This window comes from Mirounga leonina, unplaced genomic scaffold (assembly GCF_011800145.1).
Source record: "Mirounga leonina isolate KUSES-001 unplaced genomic scaffold, KU_Mleo_1.0 Mir_97, whole genome shotgun sequence".
In the NCBI taxonomy this organism is placed as follows: Eukaryota; Metazoa; Chordata; class Mammalia; order Carnivora; family Phocidae; genus Mirounga; species Mirounga leonina.
In genome coordinates, this window is record NW_023270889.1 from 7,104,902 (window position 1) to 7,126,620 (window position 21,719).

The window sequence follows — 21,719 nt, forward strand, 5'->3', positions numbered from 1 at the left end:
CTTGCCACTTCTCACATCCTGCCAGCCAGAACTGAGCCATGTGACCAGAGTTCGCTGCAAGGTTGGCTGTGAAATGTCTTCTTGCACTGGATTCTATTACTAATTGAAAGTAGAGTGAGTGACTATTGAGCACAACTAGTAACTATGAGATCACCTTATAGACTGAAATGAATCCTGTGGACAAGGCAAGTCATTTGCGTTTTATTCAGAAGGGTGTCACAATCGTAATTGTGTTTCAAAACATAATTTTTGTGTGAAAAATAGATTGGGGGGGAGCCTTAGTGGGTGTTAAGAGGACATTCCTCCAAGTGAGACAGAGTGGCAGGGACTTGGTGTAGCAGTAAAGAGGATAACGGGGCTGAAATGAATTCAAAAGCTGCTGAAGAGATAATGTTGACAGATGTAATGGGGGCCGAGAAGGTGGACAGCCAGGTAACTCCTTGGTTTCTGGCTTGTGTCGCAAACGCTGCGGGAGCACCAGGTTGAGGAATGATGTGTTTCTGACCCCCTGAATTCAGCTTTGGAAATGTGCTTTGGGGACATCTGTCAGGCTGTTTCTACACATCCAAATATGATTTCAAAATAAATTAACTTCCAATTCACAATCAGTGAGACTCATACCTAGTTATTGTTAATTAACTTATTCAAATGAATGTTCCCCTCTGAGGGTTTCTTATATTACAGGACTTTGTATGGATGACATGTCACAGAATAGTTCATCGTGTACAAACACAGGAAAGCCAGCCAGGCAGAAGGGAGTCTTAACTGACAAAAGATCTTGCTAATTCTGGCTGTGGCCATAAATCATGAGCAGCCTTCTTGTATTGAATATATGGACGGCATTGTTGGTCACACACAGGAATGTTAGTCATATAGCCTTGCGTTTATCATAACTCTGGCCACACTCAGTGATGGCAACCATCAAGATTGTTCTAACCATGTGAAGAGCAGCAAAAAATATGGCGAAGCTCCAGAGCTAGAAAGCAGTCATTTTGTTTCTTGTGCTATTTGTGTACATAATTCACTAAATGCTTAATGTTTTGCTCCTTTTGTTGACTTGTGATTTTTTTTTTATAGAGAGACCTACTTCCCTTTATTACAAGCTAATTAAAAAGAAAAAAAAACCCGGGCGCCTGGGTGGCTCAGTTGGTTAAGCGACTGCCTTCAGCTCAGGTCATGATCCTGGAGTCCCAGGATCGAGTCCCACATCGGGCTCCCTGCTCGGCAGGGAGTCTGCTTCTCCCTCTGACCCTCCCCCCTCTCATGTGCTCTCTCTCTCATTCTCTCTCTCAAATAAATAAATAAAATCTTTAAAAAAAAAAAAAAGAAAAAGAAAAAAAAACCCATAATCTAATTGTTGCATCCTCCTGCCCAGTCAACCAAAATATCCTATTAATGAGATAAATATCCAGTTAGTGTGTAGGTGGTACTGACCATTTTCTAGTCTGTTGCTTTGTACTGCTGATACCATGGTTAAACATTTACAGTTAATATGTTAAGATTTCCGATGGGCACTAATGTTTTGGAATTCATTCATCCTTCATTTAACAAATATTCAAAGTGCTACACCCTGGCCACTTGGGAGGCTTGCACAACAAGTGAAAACAGCAGATGGACGCCTCTGCCCTCTGAGAGCTGTCATTCTGGCACTCCTGAAAGAGGCCATGGGATTAGAGTTAGTTACACCCACCACTCTCTTCAACCTATCCAGCTGGTGGTCTTTGTCAAATTCTAACGTTTGGCTGCCTTCTCCTCTGGTCCGGCTGGCTCTGTTATGATGGTGTGATAGGTCTCACGAGGCTCCAGCCCAGGCCTGGCCTTCACTTCAGTTGGCAGAACCCAAAGAAGTTCTGGGCAAAGTTCAGTGGGGGGGGCGGGGCAGGGAGGGGCTGTTAGGTGAGGCAATGAGTTGTGTGCTTTCATCTACTCTTCTGGTACCAGGGGTGCGTGCATGTGCATACACGAGTGTGTGTGTGTGTGTGTGTGTGTGTGAGAGAGAGAGAGAGAGAGAGAACAGGAGAGAATATAATTGATTTGGGGAGGGTTTTGCCACGGTATATAAGTGAGAGCAGCAAGACTGAGAAGCTAGAGATTAAGACATGCTAAGCAGTGACCAAGAAATTCACCATATTCCACCTTCAACCCTACCTTCTCTGACAGATTTTAACCAAATTAGTGTAATAGGATCTGCTTGCACCCATGACTGAATGAAAAAGGAAATTTAAACACTTCTTGCTGTAAAGCCCAGAGGAAAATCCAGCTTCTATTTCAGGAACATCTGCCGGACTGTTGGTTAGTGTGCCTTTCTTGTTAACTTTGATTAAAAGGCTGAGAACTCATTTATTCCACAAACAGTTCATCATCTTGTGATGTCAATACTTTGACACGATTTATGGCAGAGGTTAAAGAATATCAGTGTGGAGGCACAGAAGAGTGAGCACTTATGTTTCAGGGGAGTGTAGAAGGCTTCATGGAGGTGGTGATGTTTGAGCGTAATTTTTAAGCATAAGTAGGTTTGTGATTTGTCTGGCAGCAGACTTGAAAGTAAAGGAAGATAGACTATGAGGGAGGCTGTTTCACGTGTAAAAAAAAAAAAAAAAAAAAGGCAGAGAAGAGGCAGTGGGGCTAGGGTTGGGGCAGGAGGAGCTACATTCCAGAGAGAATCCTGAGGTGGAATCACTCTCTTATTACAGCGTCAAGTTACTTGTGAGAAGGGATGGCATAACCAAAGTATCTAGTTCAGGTAACTGCAAATCCCTAATCCCATCAAGCAAGATAAAGAACTGTGAGGGATGAGGCTGTTTGTTCCTGAGGCAGAGATTGGGGGCAGGTGGGAGATGCTGACTTCACTCCAGACAGGAGTTACTTCAGATCCTTCTGGGCATCCAGAGGTATCATTCCCTGTGTCTGAGGAACCTGCTGTCTAGTTCTTTAGCATTTACATGAAGCTCCATGTAAACTGCCATCCTGGGGATTCCCTGGAGCTTTCCTTCCTCATTGGGAAGTAAAGTTTTCATTGGTAACATGATCACAGGTGATTGGATACAAACAATTCCTTTGAATCACTTTTCAGTTTGAAAGGTGAATATTGATTGTATTACTATTCTACAAGATGTGAAATCATTGAACTCCAACAGATTACAGTGAAAAGGCATTGAAGTGTTTGTTTCTTTGATGTTTTGGTAGGTGGACAGTCTCTGTGAAATGATTCACGGTTTGGCTTAGCCTGCTTGTTCCAGTCATCATCCACCAGCCAAATGATTTAGGAGAAACATGGCCAGGTCATTGAATTTAGTTTCCTGAGTTATGCTGTGGTGGTCCCATTGGGTGGTAAACATAAGGCTCCTGGGAATTGAATGTTTAATTCAAAGGACTGAAAACAAGCTCTCCTGAGCCAAGATGTTAGATATAAGGGCATGTTACAAAAATAGACTGTGCTTTCCCCTTCCACACCACCTTTTCCTCCATAAAACACATGCTGCCTGTCCTTACCTACCCCCCACCATCCTATTCTGTTGTAGATTTTTACCTTGGTTTTGACTTACCTTCCCACTGACACATCATCTGTTTAATTCCCTGGTTAGATCTGAGGTTAAGATGAGAAACAAGACCAGCAAACTGATTCAGACAGGTTCTCTCAGTCTTTCTCACTTTCCCTAGGATCATCTCATGTCCAGATTTATGTGTTCAGAAAAAAAAATTGCATCAATTGACCCAGAGGTGATCAGACTCTAGGGGCCCAATTTATACTAGCCAAACTCAAGAGATGGACCAATATACCAGAATACCAATTCATTCATTTATTCTCCATTTCAGCTGTCAAGCAATTTCATTTCAGCTGGTTATTGTATTTTTTAGAAAGAGAGGAAACCCAGAAAGCAAAATAAGAATCAGAAGGTAATTTGGCAATGGTAGAGTTGGAATAGAGGGAACTGAATGACTTCAGGCGAGAGCATCACCAGGCTCTGAGAGATTATTGTACCTGTTTCTGTACTGAGACATTCTTGTGGGCTGATTAAAGCACTCTTGGCCAGGGGCAGTTGGAGGAGATAAAGTCACAGATTATTTACTAATTTCTTAGCATTTCTCATCCATCATTTATTGATTGGACTAGATTGCCTCTCAAGTCACAAAATTTTTTTTTTTTGCCCATAATTATTTTTTTCCCCAGATTTTTATTTAAATTCAAGTTAGTTAACATATAGCATAATATTGGTTTCAGGAATAGAAATTAGTGATCCATCACTTAAATATAACACCTGGTGTTCATCACAACAAGTGCCCTCTTAATACCCATCACCCATCTAGCCCATCACCCACCCACCTCCCTCCATCAACTCTCACTTTGTTCTCTATCATTAAGAGTCTCTTACAGTTTGCTTCCCTCTCTCCTTTTTCTTTCTCTTTTTTTTCCCTTCCATTATGTTCATCTGTTTTGTTCCCTAAATTCCACATATGAGTGAGATCATATGGTATTTGTCTTTCTCCGACTGGCTTATTTTGCTTAGCATAATACACTCTAGTTCCGTCTACATCATTGCAAATGGCAAGAGTTCATTACTTTTTATGACTGAGTAATATTCCATTGTGGGTGGGTGTGTGTGTGTGTGTGTGTGTATCACATATTCTTTATCCATTCATCAGTTGATGGACACTTGGGCTCTTTCCACAGTTTGGCTCTGGTTGATAATGCTGCTATAAACATTGGGGCACATGTACCCCTTTGAATCTGTATTTTTGTATCCTTTGGATAGGTAAATACATAGTAGTGCAATTGCTGGATTGTAGGGTAGCTCTATTTTTAACTTTTTGAGGAACCTCCATACTGTTTTCCAGAGTGGCTGCACCAGTTTGCATTCCCACCAATAGTATAAGAGGGTTCCCCTTTCTCTGCATCCTCACCAACATCTCTTGTTTCCTGGGTTGTTAATTTTAGCCATTCTGACAAGTATGAGGTGGTATCTCATCATGGTTTTGATTTATATTTCCCTGATGGTGAGTGATGTTGAGCATCTTTTCATGCGTCTGTTAGCCTTCTGGATGTCTTCTTTGAAAAAATGTCTATTCATGTCTTCTGCCATTTATTAACTGGATTATTTGTTTTTTGGGTGTTGAGTTTGATAAGTTCTTTATATATTTTGGATACTAACCCTTTATCAGATATGTCATTTGCAAATATCTTCTCCCATTCTGTAGGCTGTCTTTTAGTTTTGTTAATTGTTTCCTTTGCTGTGCAGAAGCTTTTTATCTTGATGAAGTCACAGTAGTTCATTTTTGCTTTTGTTTCCCTTGCCTTTGGAGACGTGTCTAACAAGAAGTTGTTGCAGCCAAGGTCACAGATGTTGCTGCCTGTGTTCTCCTCTAAGATTTTAATGGTTTCCTGTCTCACATTTAGGTCTTTCATCCATTTTGAATTTATTTTTGTGTATGGTATAAGAAAGTGGTCCAGATTCATTTTTCTGCATGTTGCTGTCCAGTTTTTCCAACACCATTTGTCGAAGAGACTGTATTTTTTTCCATTGGATATTCTTTCCTGTTTTGTTAAAGATTAATTGACCATAGAGTTGTGGGTCTATTTCTGGGTGTTCTGTTCTGTTCCATTGATCTGTGTGTCTGTTTTGTGCCAGTACCATACTCTCTTGATGTCAAGTCACAAACTTCTTTGCTCTGCTAAAAAGCCCTTCTCCGGTTGGACATGTTCCAATGGTGACTGGATAATAATCTTCCTGATTAATGTTTAGGAAGTCAACCTTGGACTCTATAATGGACTTTTAGAGATTGTATTAGTTTTCTATTGCTTCCATAACCAATTATCATACATATATTGATTTGTGACAACACCCATTGATTACCTCACGGTTATGAGGTAAGAAGTCTGGGCACAGCTTGCATGGCTCAGCTGAATTCTCTGCTTAGAGAATGCTGAAATCAAAATATTTTTTAGGGTTTTGTTACCTTCTGGAGGCTCTGAGGATAAATTCGCTTCCAAGCTCCTTGAGGTTGCTAACCCAATTCAATTCCTTGACGTCAGAGGACTGTCTTCCCTGTTTCCTTGCTGGCTGGCAGCTAGGAGCCAGTTTTTGCTCCCAGAGTCTGCCTGCCTTAATCTCCTGCTTTCTTTGCTGCCCCTCCAGCAACAGCACATCAAATCCCTCTCAGATTTCTCATCTCTCTGACTTCCTCTTCTGCCACATCTCACTGATTACTTCTGCTTTTACAGGCTAATTACATTGGCTCACCTCAGTAATCTAGGATAATCTCCCTATTTTAAAATCAGTTGATTAGTAACCTTAATTACATCTACAGAGGTCCTTCAGAGAAGTACCTAAATTGGTGTTTGATTGAAAAACCAGAGATGGTCATCTTGAGGGGACCTCGTGAGCAACACTTTAAAATAATGTTTCGTCATTACTTGAGTGATCTTATCTGTGAATGGCTGATTTCATCCATTATGTGTATTCTCTTTATCTTGCCATTTCATGGGATAATATTTTCTTTTCCTACCTTTATATTTAGTATTTCATCCACTTGGCATAGGAAGTCCTCTATTGCAAAAATTATCCTTATTGGTTGACTAAATGGGAAAGATTGGTTTGTTTGTTTTTTTTTTCCTCTCCCTCCACTCAGCTGAGGAAGGCTCCCTGGGGTGTGTGAGCACTATTTTCACAAACTGAAAAATCATAGCACATTTGGTTTGTACTAGGTCAGTGATTCTCAGCCCTTGCTGCACTTTAAAATCTCATAACAAATGTTAAGGGATTAATACTCAGGCCCCACCACAGAGATTCTGATTTATCTATAAAACCAGGTCATTTTTTTTTTTCCCAGTTTCCCACATGGTTCTAATTTGCAGTCAAGGCTGAGAACTATTGATACGCTCCAAACTTTCTGTTTTGGAGATAAGGAAGCTGAGGCGGTGATAAGTGACTGCCCGAGTTACCGAGTCAGGCCGTATTGGGCTGGCACCCCGGGCATGGGATTGCTGACTCCTTCTCTAGGAGAAATGATTTGCTGGACGTCTCATAACTAATGACAGATCTGGTGCTCTGTGCCAGATTTGTGCCCCAAATAAAAGGTTTATGGTTTAACTCTATGTAGATTTCAGTGCCCAGTGATTATCTGCAAAATGAATATGAGAGAGACCTAGAACATCTTGCCTCTTGCTTCAGTAGCAAGACTGTTTCTTTCCAGGACTTGAAGAAACTATTAGACCTTGCAAAATAACTGTTTAAAGGTCCTTGGTCAGCAGCTTGACTTGCTCATGAGCAATAAGCACAGATATGTTCTGGCCTAGCCAGGGAGCTGGCCACGTGGACATCCACAGTCTCTCAGTGTCCCAGAGCTACATGCTGCCATGTGGTCGCCACTTAGCTGCATGGGACTCTGGAACACTTGAAGTCTGGCTAGCGCCAGTTGTGATGTGCTGTGTGAAATACACACTAGGTTCAAAGATTCCATATGAAAAAAGGAGTGTAAAATATCTCAATACTTTTCATATCACCTATATGAGGAAATGATAATATTTTGGATACATTGGGTTGAATAAGATATATGATTAAAATAAATTTTATGTATTTCTTTCTTAATGTGGTTACCAGGAAACTTAAAAGTACATACGTGGCTGGCCCTTGTGTCTCACATTATATTTCTGTGACACAGCACTGTTTTTGAGGGTATTTTCTATTCAAGCTGTTAACAATGAATGGTCCAAGTCCAGCTGTGACACCTATGATCTCGAAGAGTAAAGTGGTATATTATACACTTCCTGGAGCTGAGACGTGACATTGATCTGCCCAATGTCTGCCATCTATTTGGCAGCCAGTCGGTCTGGCCAAATAGACTTCTTTCTATTTATATATATAGGCTTAGAGGAGGCAGGGCAGGGGCAGGGGATGCCGCCATGTCATGGAAAGAGCACACTTCATAGCTCTTAAGTAAAGTACCCGAAAGTAGATCAGGTGCTCTTGGAGACGCTAAGGCCTAGAGGTGAATATTATATCCCTTGAGCAATACTCCTAAAGAAACTGCTGTGTCAGCATTTATGAATTATTACCGTGTTTGACAGGTCTGGAGCACTGAAAATCCTGTGGTGTCTGCCCCTGTCCATAATTCAAATCCAAACTTTACTCCTTCTCTTTTTCTTACTGTCTATAGTTTTTCCTGCCTCACTGGTAGCCCCCTGCTCATGTGCTTAGTCAGCCTAGTTTCACATTTATGAAGAAGCATGGAAAGGGGAAGGCAGGCCTTGGAGACCTCAAACATGGTTCTAACTGTCTGAGGGATTCACTTAACCTCTCAAAGTTCCTCTACACTTTTACTTTCTCAATTTGAAAATGAGGCTGTCTTTTGCAGGGTCTGTGCAAACGTCAAGAGAAATAACAAGACTCCTGGCAGACTTATTCATTGGGCAGATTTTAGAGTAGGCATCTACCCTGTGTCAGGCTCAAGGCTAGTTGTTGGGGATCTAGTGAGTGAGTGAGTGAAACACACCTACGGCCCCCAGTTGCTCACAGCTAAAAGAAGAAAAGGACAAGGTGCCTGGCAACATCAGGACAGGAGTAGTTCTCAGGGAATGGCAAATTTCATTACACCGCACAGCATGGGATTCGGCTTATCACAAAATCTTGGGGTGGGGTGCAGACAGGGCAACTGAAGTCCACGGTGATTAAGTGACTGCCCGAGTTACCAGGTCAGGCTGGGTTGGGCTGGCACCCCGGGCATGGGATTGCTGACGGCTTCTCTAGAAATGCTTCGTCCAGAAGATCACATTGCCTCACTCTTGGTTTCCCAACTTGTTTACCTTAAAAGAACAAGTTCATTTTGGACTTGATAAAAGTAAAGAAAAGTTTCTCCCAATCTTTGCTCTATATGTTATCTGGGTCTGCTTGTAGCTCCTTTTATCACACTATGAGTTATTGTACTCATCATTGTCAGATTATCATCTCATCAAGATAATAATGTTTGTGCTTGAAGACTTCATTCTATGAGATCATGTCTTCAACAGCTTATCTGTGTTCTATTAAATTACGTAAAACAAAGCCAATTTCCATCTGAGAGTTTGAAAGAAACTCCAACATCTTTAACTTTGTTTAAAGCATATTCCCCATGTTCTATATGATCTATCACAGTAATAAAAAAAAAATAGATTTAAAAAAGAGCGACTTGTGAAAAGAGAGAGAAACAGCAGAAATTCAGAAAGGAGTTTGTGTTTTCAAATTCTGTTTTGGAAAAAAATGACTTGGTAGGTGCAGTGATGTAAAGGATGACATAAAAAGGAACATATCATTCAAATAAGCACCTACGCAATTGATTTCTCTTCCACGTGAGAGTCACTCCTGCCTTGTGAATCGGTGGGTGCACCACATGAATCAAGCTGGGTGAGTGGCGGTCATCCGCAAGGATAGTCGCTGCAGTGAGGTATTGCAAAGTGCCACTGAGTCATACTGACCTCGAACAGAATGCCCCATGTACCGAGAACGTCCACTCCCAGCAGGGTAGCCCTGCACACCAAAATAGAAGCAGCACTAAGCATTTAGTGCTGAAAGGCCTGTATTTTTTTCACTTCTCCAGAGAGGAAGAGGTGAAGACTTAAATTCCTGTAATCCAGCTGCCTTTTGTATTCTCATAGGGAGAGTCCTAGCTTCAAGCCAAGTGTCTCATCACTGGAATTCATCTACCCAATTTTCAGCTCTAGAAATCCATGATTCGCAAAACAAATGATCCGGACCCAGTAACAACAGCATGAGATCGTCATGACGGGTGAAATCAGCCTCTAGATTTTTTCCCACAATCGGCCTCCGTTTTGAAGGTGCAAAATTGCACCTAAGCAAAACTGAGCAGCCTTTCCACCTTAGCCTAGGAGACGCACATGTTACACTGTGATGCTTCTTCCTTTTCCTTGGACCCTTATGTGATGTAAGTGCATGGTTGAAGAAGGGGTCTTCTATGTTGTGGCTACCCAAGAACCCATTTGCTGATTGCTTTACCACCTCCCAGGCTTCCATGTCATGGTATATAAATGAGGGCCCCACTCCCCATCCACCCCATGGAAACATGATCAAACATAGTCTATTTATTACTGGTATCAGAAAGACTCTAATAATGTATTTATTGGTTACATGCCGAGGGCATGCTAAATGTTTTGAATAAATCAACTCATTTAATCTCCCCCTGATTTTCCTAGGGAAAAGGTAATAATATTCTCATCCTTATATTAGAGAAGAGTGAACAGGTTTGGTAAAGCTAGAATTTGAACCTAGCTCTCTCTGACTCCAGAACACATGCTCTTAACCCCAAGCTCACTCCGTCTGTAAATGAAGATCAAGGATGGCATTTATGGTGGAGGCTGATGTTAATTTCTAAAGACTTGGGAAAATATCTGTCAGTGATCATTAACTGAATATGATCAGCGAACAGTGGTACAGATGGTACCAAGCGAAATCAGGTGTCCAGGGTTCACTCAGTAGTACTCTCTCTTACCTCTTGTATCAGTGTCAGCAGATTGCTTAATCTTTGTACCTGTTACCTACATGCAGCCTAGATAGCATCATTCACTTCCCCAGCTGCTGGTGTGCTGGGTCCAGTTTGAACTGGCTTGTGAATCCACGTTCACTGACTTCAGGGAATCCAGGTTCGGTGACTTGGTAACTTAAAATCAGCCTTGGTGGAGGTATTTACACCACAGAAACTGGTCAGTGCTACAGTCATGGTTCTCTCTCTCTCTCTCTCTCTCTCTCTTTAATTCCAGAGAGACAATTGTTACACATTTATAAGTGCACCACTGTCTATGACTCAAAGAGATACAGTATGAATTGTCACCCTTCTAAAGGTAAACAAAGGCATACTGGGTACCCTTAAAAAAAACCCAAATATAATCATGCCTAATTCTTCAGTCCGCATCATTCTGCATTTGGGATGACCTCTTAAAATGTAACTGTAAAGATGTTATATGTCATTAGAAGTACAAAATTGTGTATTGTTGTTTCTGTTACAAAAACGTATATGCCCACTGTAACAGTTTAATGTTTCTGAATGCAAGTACAGACATACAAACCATAAAATATATATATCAGTGTTGTCAAAGAGAAATATAAAATATAATGCAAGCCACATGTGTGATTTTAAATTTCCTGCCGGTCACATTTTAAAAAATAAAAAGAAATAGGGATTGCTAGTTTTCAATAATATGTTTATTTAACCCAGCAATCCAAAATATGAGTTTAACCTATAGTAAACATAGACCTTACTGAAATATTTTGCATGTCTTTTTTGTACCAAGCCCTCAAAACCCATGTATGTTTTACACTTACAGCACATCTTAATTTGAATGCTAAATTTGCATCAGAGAGACTTGATCTGTATTTAGATTTAATAAAATCTACAGCTGAGAAACTAGATTCCTATCAAAACCTGTTTTGTATATACTTAATTAAATGCTTAATTAAAATTACATAAAAATTTAGCCTATTTAATTCCTCAGTTGCATTAGCCACATTTCCAGTGCTCGGTGGCCACTGGTGTTGGATGATAACTGAACTGGTCAGCGCAGGTACATACGATCTATGCTTTAAATGTTTTATTTAAAAAAGCGATTTATTATATATACTACTCCCAAAGACCTTTTTTTCCCTCATACATTACACATTTAAAATAATTTTCCATCCTATATTCCCCACTGGATCCTGAGAAGGGAAAAATCTCAGCGCAAGTAGGTATGTCAGTAATGTCTGTGAGCATTTTCTCTCTCACTAATTGGAAAGAAAGAAATTAACCTAAGGCAGTTTGGATCTGACCAATTTTCAAATGACCAGCACCATAAAAACTGAGTAATAACATGAAAAAATGCAAACTAGTCAAATAAATGCCTGGTACTAATTAGAATGGGTCATTTCAAATACTTGGATTCGCCTCTTTTTCAATGTCGAGTTCTTAGAACAGCTTCACTGGAAAATCAACTAGATTCGGTTTTGCAATATTTCATTGGTAATGAACACCTGCATCAGAAAGTACACATTTATTAGGTTATCTAACTAGAGTCTTGGTTTTGCAATATAAACAGTTCTGTGGGGATTTTTTAATCAGCTCTTACTTTTTTGGTATCAGGATAGCTAGATAAGTAAAACAAAAAAATTGGGGAAATATTATTTCTATCAATTCAGCTGCCATATTGGTATTTTGCCTTTGTTAAGGTAAACTACAAGTTCCTCAGTCTATCTTATTATTCTATCTATATATTAATATGCTGACGTCATTCTTCTAGGGATGCTGTTGACCACTTTCCTTTTAAATACTTGATACAAATCAGAGGGTCTAGGTGGCTTCAGGTGGTGGTTCCTTTTGTCTTTGCCAAATTACAAACCAGATAGGAGCACATTTTCCCCTAAATGGCTTAACATACTTCATAATATTACTTTTTTTTTTAAAGATTTTATTTTATTTATTTGACAGAGAGAGAGAGAGACAGCTAGAGAGGGAACACAAGCAGGGGGAGCGGGAGAGGGAGAAGCAGGCTCCTGGCCGAGCAGGGAGCCCGATGCGGGGCTCGATCCCAGGACCCTGGAATCACGACCTGAGCCGAAGGCAGACGCTTAACGACTGAGCCACCCAGGTGCCCCTAATATTACTTTTAATAGAGTTAATGTCAGGGTTCTTCATGAAATAGCCTAGTCTTAGTATTAAATTCATCTGGTACTCATCATCTCTATGTAAATCTCTGAAATCCAGTAATGACTTACCTCTGTCTTTCAGTCTTTGGTCTCCTACCTTCAGCTTCCCACCAGACATTTCTTATACTTCCACAAGTCTTTAAATCACTATTAAATCACTTTAATACCAAATATCCCAAGACAGTCTTGTAATCTTCTCATTCCTGAACAACTCAGATCCCAAAATCCTGATTTCTATCAATAGTGCCATCTTTCATCCACACATATACTATATACTCATTCATTTGTGATAGGCATGTTTTCTTTATCATCTCCTGTATCCAGTCATCGCCAAATCGGTATTTCTCAGTGATACCAGGTTAAGAAAGTATGAGGGGCAGATTTATCCTAAGAAAAATCCACTTTGCACATGCTGTCCTTATCCCAAAACTTCCAGTGACTTTCTGATTAATATGAGTTGAACTGCGGGGGCACCCAGGTGGCGCAGTCGGTTGAGCATCTGGCTCTTAATTTTGGCTCAGGTCGTGATCTCAGGGTCCTGGGATAGTGGGATCCAGCTTCTGCCCTTCCCCATACTCTGAGTTCAGCAGGGTGTCTGCTTGGGGATTTTTCTCCCTCTCCCTCTACTCCTCCCCCAAGCTCACACTACATACATACATACATACATAAATCTATCTATCTATCTATCTATCCTTTTAAAAATATCTGAGTTGAACTGCTGTTTCGGTCTAGTCCTCCCTTACCAACCCAATGTTATTCCCCTTTATTCATAATTTCGAAACTTGTTCTCTCTCTCACCTCCAACTACTGCCCTGAACTAATCAGACCCAGAGCCATACCTTTGAATTTGTACCATCTGAGTTTTTACCCATAATGCAAGTTCACACCCCTCCCTCACTATTCCTTACCTATCACAATCTTCTCTCTCATTTAGTTCTAATTTTAAGCCCCTCAGTTCAGTGGCTGATTTTTTTTTCCCCACTCTGATCTTTCTTTCATTTTTAGGTATGCTTCCTCTTTTCCCAATTTCATTTGCCTATCTTGCCTAATTCTTGAAGTAAAGAACCATGATTTGATTGCTTTTGCATTCTCCAGTGTGCCCTGCACAATTCTAGGAGTTCAACAAATTCTTGCTAATTTTAAAATAAAGAGAATTGAACTAATTCCTTTCTTGGCCTGGAGTTGGTTATAACATGTTGGAAAAAATATTATGTTTAATCTCCATCTCTTCTCATGTGTTTATGTACTGTTTTATAGCCAAGGAATAAAAGTCAGTATATCACAGGCCTAACTGTAATTTAGAGTCTCCTCTGCTGGGCAGTTTACAGAATTAAAACTCACACCAGCTGATTACACTGCTTTTCAGCTGGCTCTCCCTTGAGGAAGTTGCTGGGGGTGGAGGGACAAGGTGGGGGAGGGCAGGCAAAATGCCTCAGGCTTTGAAAGTGGAAATGGTGTGAGTTCCATTATGCAAGAATGGAAGCTTGTCTCCCCTACCCAACCACCTTCCCACCCCAAATGAAAATCTTGCCATGAGGCTATAGCCAAAGAATGCATAAATATCAGTAGAAATTTAGAGAGGTATTTTCCCTAGAAAAATCTTGCAAACTTAAAAACCCAGTAGGCTAAGGTACATTTGGTAGATTCCTCTGGACAGTACCTGCCTCTATATAGAGACTTATATTGGGGAAGGGGAATAATGGGACTTTGTCCTGCTCACATCTGGCACATTATCGACAGACAACCCTGAAGTTTCACACTTCGTATGTTGGCACTTTTTCCTCTCCTAGGGACGTTTTCTCCCAGCTAACACCTAACAAAGAAGGATCCTCTTATCTAGAAGCTGCCATAGGGAGTTCTGCAAAACGTAAGGGGGCAGCTTGCAGTCAAATCGAACAGAATGTCCGTCAGCCTGGTTGTGTGCTGGCCCTGGGGACAGTTCACTAGGGGACTACTTTGACAGTCAGCCCCACTGAGCCCGCAACCATGGAAGCAGAGCTTTAGTCTTGGATGAAACAGTGAGCTCTTCCTGAATCCAACCACACCTCGCCATCCTCTTCTCTGCTACCTAGTTGGAGCTCGGGCCAGGGCCGTATGCAGTACTCTCAGTGCTGCAGTGAATGGTTCTCAGCTCCTATTTGGGAGAATGGCAGTTTTAAATACCTCCTTTTCTGCTGTAGGAGTGTGCAAACAGATTTCTGGTTGATTTTGCTTTAAGATTCTTTTTGTTTGTCTCATTGTATGAGATAGAACACGTGCTCTGGAGATAGGTTGTTGCTCATTTGGATCATAGGTTGTTGATTCATTTGCAGACAGCAACTTTCAGAAGTTTGGGATGGGAGGGAGTCATCTACTATTCATCTGAAGCAAAATTCACTTGTCTTGGGCATCTGCCAAGTATCTTTGAAATATTTGAAGAGGCGACTTCCAAACCAGAGAAAGCAGCCGTCCGAGCAATGCAAACCTATTCATATCTTTATTCAGTTGGGAAGCCAAAAACCCTGCCTGGGAATTAGAATTCTGTTACAACCTGATATCCAGAGAACAAGTGCCAAGGGAGGTTTCTTCACCTGACACTAAGTGCATTGGGAGATTGCTAGTAAAACTAACACTATATAACACTAACTAACCCAGTTCCTCCATGCTTTTCCGACTTAAAAAAAAAAAAAGATTTAAATAAATTTTAAAAGGAAATATCCAGTTAACAACAGGATGGCATTTTCAGCCTTTAGCATATTTAATTTTAGCCTTTTTATGTATTTCTGCTAGAGACTTCAAGCTCGGATTACATGGCCTATTCACCTGCTAGTAAAGGATCTAAGGAGAGATGCTCCAAGGTTCGCATTTGCAAAGTAGATGAGGCTGATGCAAGGCCATTAGCTCAGGGCCTTCCAGGTCAGGAATTTAAAACATGGATGTTACGATAACTGTAACGCACATTTGTGTGAACTCTCATAATTGGCCAAGTGCGTTCACGGGCCGTGTCACACTCCGTTCTGCCCGTGACTCCAGGGGGCAGTGTTTGAGGGTGCTCTTTAGGCATTCCGCATGCACGTGCGTATTCAGACACAGGAAGATACTCAGTTGATGTAGAGATGTGTATTGTTAGAATTTTTTAAGAACATAAAATCATTTGGAACAAAAAAAGAAATGATGGGCCCTCCACTATCTAGAAATGAAAGTATGAAATATCACAGTTGATGCCTATTCAGAATTACACGGCCATTACCGGGGACCACACCATTCATTCCATTACCCACGAGAACAAATGTTCTTGTTCATCATTTCAGCCTGATTAGGGGTAACGAGAAGGGCTCTTTCATTATCGTCAAGAATATACAATAGTGGGCGCCTGAGTGGCTCAGTTGGTTAAGCGACTGCCTTCGGCTCAGGTCATGATCCTGGAGTCCCTGGATCGAGTCCCGCATCAGGCTCCCTGCTCGGCAGGGAGCCTGCTTCTCCCTCTGACCCTTCCCCCTCTCATGTGCTCTCTCTCTCTCATTCTCTCTGTCTCAAATAAATAAATAAAATCTTTAAAAAAAAAAAAAAAAGAAGAATATACAATAGTGAAAATGAGGCCGGAGGGAGGCCCTGGAGGAGAGCCCAGGGCGATGATCAGGTATGCCTGAGTGATGTGTAAGTAATGTAATTTTATGGAAATCGTATGGCTAAGCTTTAAAGGAGTTGGCCTTAGTTGTTAGATGTAGCAACAGCCTCCAAAGGACAGTGTGTTGAGTTCAATTTAGACCAGCCCAAACATGTCTCTTCAGAGATCCTAGAAGTGGACCCCTGGATTATTGATTCCAAAGCAGCTTATTTCCTCCAGGTAAAGGCACGTGCTGGCTGAGGCATGATCTGCTCCCCTACTCATCAAACCGAAGGGATTCAGGTGTGGCCACACTGGAGATCCCAGATAGCTAGCAAGGCTGCGAACTGACCTTTCTCTGAGTCTGGGATGTTCCCTGGTCTTTCAGAGCCACACTCCTCCTAAAACAGAAAACCCAGGACACCAGGTATCCTAAGGCGGGCTACCTAGGCAGCAGAGATGTTTTGTAGTCTTTTGCTTCTCACCTTCTCCTTTCTGCTGTCTTCTAGCTAAACCTCCCCATGATGGCTCATTAGTACACTCTCCTGAGTATTAGTTGCACTCTTTTATTCACTGGGAAACACACTGGAGAAGTCTTCCTATTACAAGTGGGTTGTTGTGTTTTTCCTTTTATGGCCTGTCCAGCTCAAGGCCCTATGCTTGGTGATACTGCTGACGAGTTTTTCTATTTCCAGATCAAGTTAAAGTGAAACCACACTGGCCCTATTATTGAAGCACCTTGTGGTGAGGTGCTTCTAGGGCTGTTGGCCAGGGTGTGAAAATCGCTAGTGTCCATGTTATTTCCTGAGGCAAGCACCCATGGGAAGTAGAATTTATTATAAACCTACTGTTTGCCCTCATGAAAAGTACAACAATACGAGACTCTGGGGCAATGAAAGATGTACTAGGACTCCTTTGAGAGCTGACACGCATGTCAGCTCATTCGTGGTTTAGCCAGGTTTTAAACAGTATGCAATGATAATGGTCTGCTTTTAGTTGGCTTTATCTTACTCTTTTTTGTGTGATTGCAGGTCCTACAGGTATGGATCTCTGGCAGCTGCTGTTGACCTTGGCAGTGGCAGGCTCAGGCAATGCTGTTTCTGGGAGTGAAGGTGAGTTCTGCTTTCCCATTCCCACCCCCAGTGTTTTGAAATAACACTGAACTTTATTTGTTAAATGTAAGTTCTTTGGATGATTTAATTCAAAGAGGTAAGTTTTAAGTAACAGCAAATAGGAAACTTGTCTTAGCTTTAAAATCATAAGCTAGGAGGACTTTCTGTGGATGTTTTAGGAGGAATACAGTTTTGGCGTCTAATGTTTATACATCAAAAATAATGCTGCAAATCATGCTGAGGGCATTTATACTGAAGGCAAGCCAGGTCTCTTGGTCCTGGGAGAGATATTGCAATTGCACTGGAGGGTTGGTTATTAACCTACTGATCACTCTGCTCGTCCGTGACTAAGGCTATCATCCCCTATTTCCAGAGCTCAGAATTAAGGTCTCTGAATCATATTCTCTGAGAGCAGAAATTGCAGGTTTCAAATAAATTTCACCTCTCACGCTCTGGGTGATTACCGTTTGGCAAAGCTTGAAGGAAGACACAACTGAAAATAGTTGAATAATGTACTCAGAACTCATGAGTTCCTTGGCCGTCTCTATAATTCTCCTTCCTTTTTTATGCCATCTTCGTCATGGAGAAGTCTCAGTACATTCAAACGTACGTCTCATGGCAGAAATAACTGGAACAAGAAAGAGTAATGGAAGAGAATGAGAAGAAGGATTTTTCTGTCCAAAAAAGGAAACTGTGCTTATAAAGGGGTGGGAGACTTTTTAAAAGATTGTCTTTAAAAGATTGAGTATTTGATTTTTTTCCTTGCTCAGGCATCAACATAAGAAATAAACTATCTATTTCTCCCATGCTGTGACCCCACATTCAGTTGTTGCTTTAAGAGTAGCTGATTCCCCTACTCCCTGGGCAACTCATGTTGGAAAACACAGTTTAACAGCAGAGGTAGTGCCTTAAGATGTCCTCCCTGACCTTTGAGCCAAAAATAAATCTGTAGTAGTGAGCGGCTGAGGGCGACCAGAGTAAAAAAAAAAGGGGGGTGGGTGGGTAAAATAGGTTATTTTATCGTTTAAAGCAATTTAAAAGTATTTCTAGAAAAGAAGTCATAATTGTTTGAAATATTTTTGGGTCTTTCTGGTGTTATAATGTCAACATTATGCAAGTCAAACATGGAGAGAATTGCAGGCTCCATTTCAGCAGCTTTTCCCATGGCTGGTTTTAGACCCTGGTTCTGAGCCAAAGAATTACAGCTGAGATCCTCGGCTGTTCCAAAGTCATGGTGGTTTAATCTCTACTTTTTTCATTAAGGTGGCTTTCACTCCACTGGGCAAGGCTTGAGGAATTTAAAAAACCTGTGAAATGAAAAGTATGGCAAAGGAAATCTTTAAAGAAAATTAAAAATGTGTCCCCAGCTAAAGGCGAGAGCTCAAGTTACATTTAGACCTAGAGTCTGCAAAGAGCATCTATTTCAGCTGCTTTGACATTTTAGCTTTGACATAAACCTTTAACTCCATAAGGAGAGTGGAGAAAACAACACCATTAACTGGTTTTCTGTTTGCTTTCTGTTTTGCTTTTTGATAGTTTTTTGTTTGCTTGGTCTGTTTGGGGGTAGCAGAGATAAGAAAATGCAATGGCCTACGGCAAACAAATCCTGCAGCCTACCAGTACTTACACATAATAAGTAATTTAGCAAAGGAAAACATTTCTTTCTCCTCCTTTTTTTTTTTTTTAAGTTAGTGGGCTAACCCAAATTGTTTTGAATTATGTGGCTACTCCAGAGGTCTACCTTAAAACGCCTGCTGTTGTTAAGGATGAGTATGATGTTTCCATAGAAGGTGTAGATGAGAGACACCTGGGTGCCTCAGTTAAGCGTCTGCCTTCGGTTCAGGTCATGATCCCAGGGTCCTGGCATCGGGCCCCGCATCGGGCTCCCTACTCAGCAGGGAGCCCGCTTCTCCCTCTCCCCCCCCCCCCCGCCCCCCCCCCCCTTGTGCTCTCTCTCTCTCCCTCTCTCTCTCTCTCTGTCAAATAAATAAATAAAATCTTAAAAAAGAAGCTGTAGATGAACATGTTTGAACATGAGCATGCACACATGTGAGTGTGTTTACCAGTTCTGGCATTTATCTGGTGACTTCTGCCAAAGTGATCACGTGACATAACACAGCTTGAATCTCAGATGGCATTCAGGGGCCATGCAGTTCTTTCTCTGCCAGTTCTGAATGGTAGCCAAATTTTTTTTTTTTTTATGTTCTCTCCCATTGTATAAGGCAGAATGAAAATATAGGTAAGGATTTAAAACAAAACAAAACACTACTGTAGTTTTACCAGCCATTCATTTGAATTCGGTTTGGCCAGGGAAAGAGGTGATACCACGGAATAAGGGATCTGGAAGGTATGACCTGGAGTAGAGTCTCCCACAAGATGGTAAAGGATGACAGGTCTGTGTGCCTAGGGAAGGTTGGCACTTGAATCCTGGGGCAGGGTTTTTCTTGCTGGGGCAAATGAGCAGTTAGAAATAAACTGGCCCCGAGAGGATTTTTCATTACATCTAATTGCCCCATGGGAAATTAAATGAGAATTCAACATCAAAATGTGCACCACTGTGTTAGTTCAAGTCTTCTAATAGGTGCTCTCTCTTTGTCTTCCATCCTTAATGTTAGTCCCTCCAAAGATTAAAAGGTACTATATCCTTCTGTATCAGTCAAGGTAAAAATTTATACTGGGAGTGCGATGCCATGTCCTAAAGCAATCAGGATCCTCAAAATAATGTTCTTGGTATCTCTTTGAACATTTTTTATAAACCTGTGCAAACTGATACAACACTTATGTGGGGAAAAAAAAGACACCTCTGTTCTCATTGCTAACAGATAGGAAATAATGACCCAGTGGAAGGAACATTGTATTTTTTTAAAAAAAATAAGCCTTACCCCTTCCAGTGGGTCTCCACAGAGCCCTGGGAGGTTGCCAAGACATAGAAGATACATATCAAGCAAGTATTAGATTCATGGTTGTAGTAGGTAAACAGTAAATGGTGTGCCTATTACATGTTTTGAAGAAGGACTAGTTCTAGGCATTCTGTTCACACTGGGAGTGAAAAAAAAACCCACCATAGACCTTTAGATTGCTGCAGTCTTTACTGTCACCAAGAACAAGAAGAAATCTTTCAGTCTGTTCTCATGCCGTGGCCTGAGTCCCTGTACATCAGCAACCCTGTGTCACTGGGTCCTCGCAGGATCACAAACCGCTTTGACACTGGAGTTCAACAGGGCATAGTCAGCCAGGTTGAGGAGCCCCTGGCCTTATCTTTTGGAATGTTGCCAGTGGAGGAGATGAGTACAGACCTCTGCAGATGGTGACACAAAACAGTCTTTCATCAGGTTTTTACTGAGCACTTTTCTGGATTCAAGGATGGATTTTAAATTTATGTTCCTACCTTTAGAGAGCCCATGGTTTACAGAAGAGAAGACAGATGAGTAAACATAATTTAATTGTGATCCCCTTGGGTTATTAAAGAGTTTTAAACAGGGTAATAATACTGTTAGGTTTTCACTTTGGAAATAATACTGGCAATAGGATGAACGTGGATTTGAGAGAGATGAATGTAGAGGAAGAGGATTGTAATAGGTCAGGAGAGAGATGATATAAATGTGACCATTGTAAAAAATAGATGGATCACAGAGATGTTGAGGAGGCAGAACCACCCATACTTGGAGCCCAAGTACGTGTGGGTTTTTGACTTCAGGAACTGTCAGCGCTTTCTTCCTCCATCCATTTCGAAGTTCTCATCTTTGTAGTTAACGTTATCAACATCAGCAGTGACTCACTTTTAATACAGTGAAGTGTCAGAACACAGTTCAGCCTATTAGCAGTGAAGTGGTCCTTGCAGGGAGCAGCTCTGTAGGGGAGGAGACGTCCTGAGACTGATGGAGCCGTGGGCCATTTCCCAACACTCCTGCCCATCCTCGCTCGGGTCCCAAGGCTGTCTTCCCACCTCCGCAGTGTGGCTGGCATATGGCTTGGGCCCCTGTGCCCCGAGAGTCCACAGAGAAGTAAAGGCCTGGCTCCCTCCCTGTGCCATCTCTGGACATTCATGACTCTATCCTGAGGCCTGGAACGTACCACCCCCAGATATTGTATCATCACCGGGCTATGTACTTACCTCACGGAGTGCAATAAAGTATATGCTGGATAAGTTGATAGCAGCGAAGCTTTGCACTGGGCAGAATCTGTGGGGTCGGTGAGGCTTACACGCAGCTAAGTGACTCACCCCTGCAAAGCAGCTGGTAGGGTGAGTGAGTAGGTTTGTGCCTCAGCTAATTAGTAAATGAAAGGACTGGAACCACCAAAGAAGAACGTGAACCTTGAATGTTAATTCACGCATGCCAGTGACCGACTACACCT

The 21,719-nt window shown here is 41.5% G+C and overlaps 1 protein-coding gene and 1 long non-coding RNA gene across 4 annotated transcripts in view; both read left to right on the forward strand.

Moving 5' to 3' along the window:
- The window catches only part of LOC118006541 (growth hormone receptor), a 257,625-nt gene that overhangs the window by 104,367 nt on the left and 131,539 nt on the right, over positions 1-21,719 (forward strand). For all 3 annotated transcript variants that reach the window (XM_034999247.1, XM_034999245.1, XM_034999246.1), the window contains exon 2: positions 17,283-17,363. In XM_034999247.1, coding sequence (XP_034855138.1) covers positions 17,294-17,363 — 70 coding nt within the window. In that variant the 5' untranslated portion in view covers positions 17,283-17,293. The remainder of the gene's footprint in view (positions 1-17,282; positions 17,364-21,719) is intronic.
- Positions 1,414-3,683, forward strand: LOC118006545. The gene is made up of 2 exons (XR_004678108.1): positions 1,414-2,292; positions 3,187-3,683. It is a non-coding gene; the product is annotated as an uncharacterized LOC118006545 (long non-coding RNA).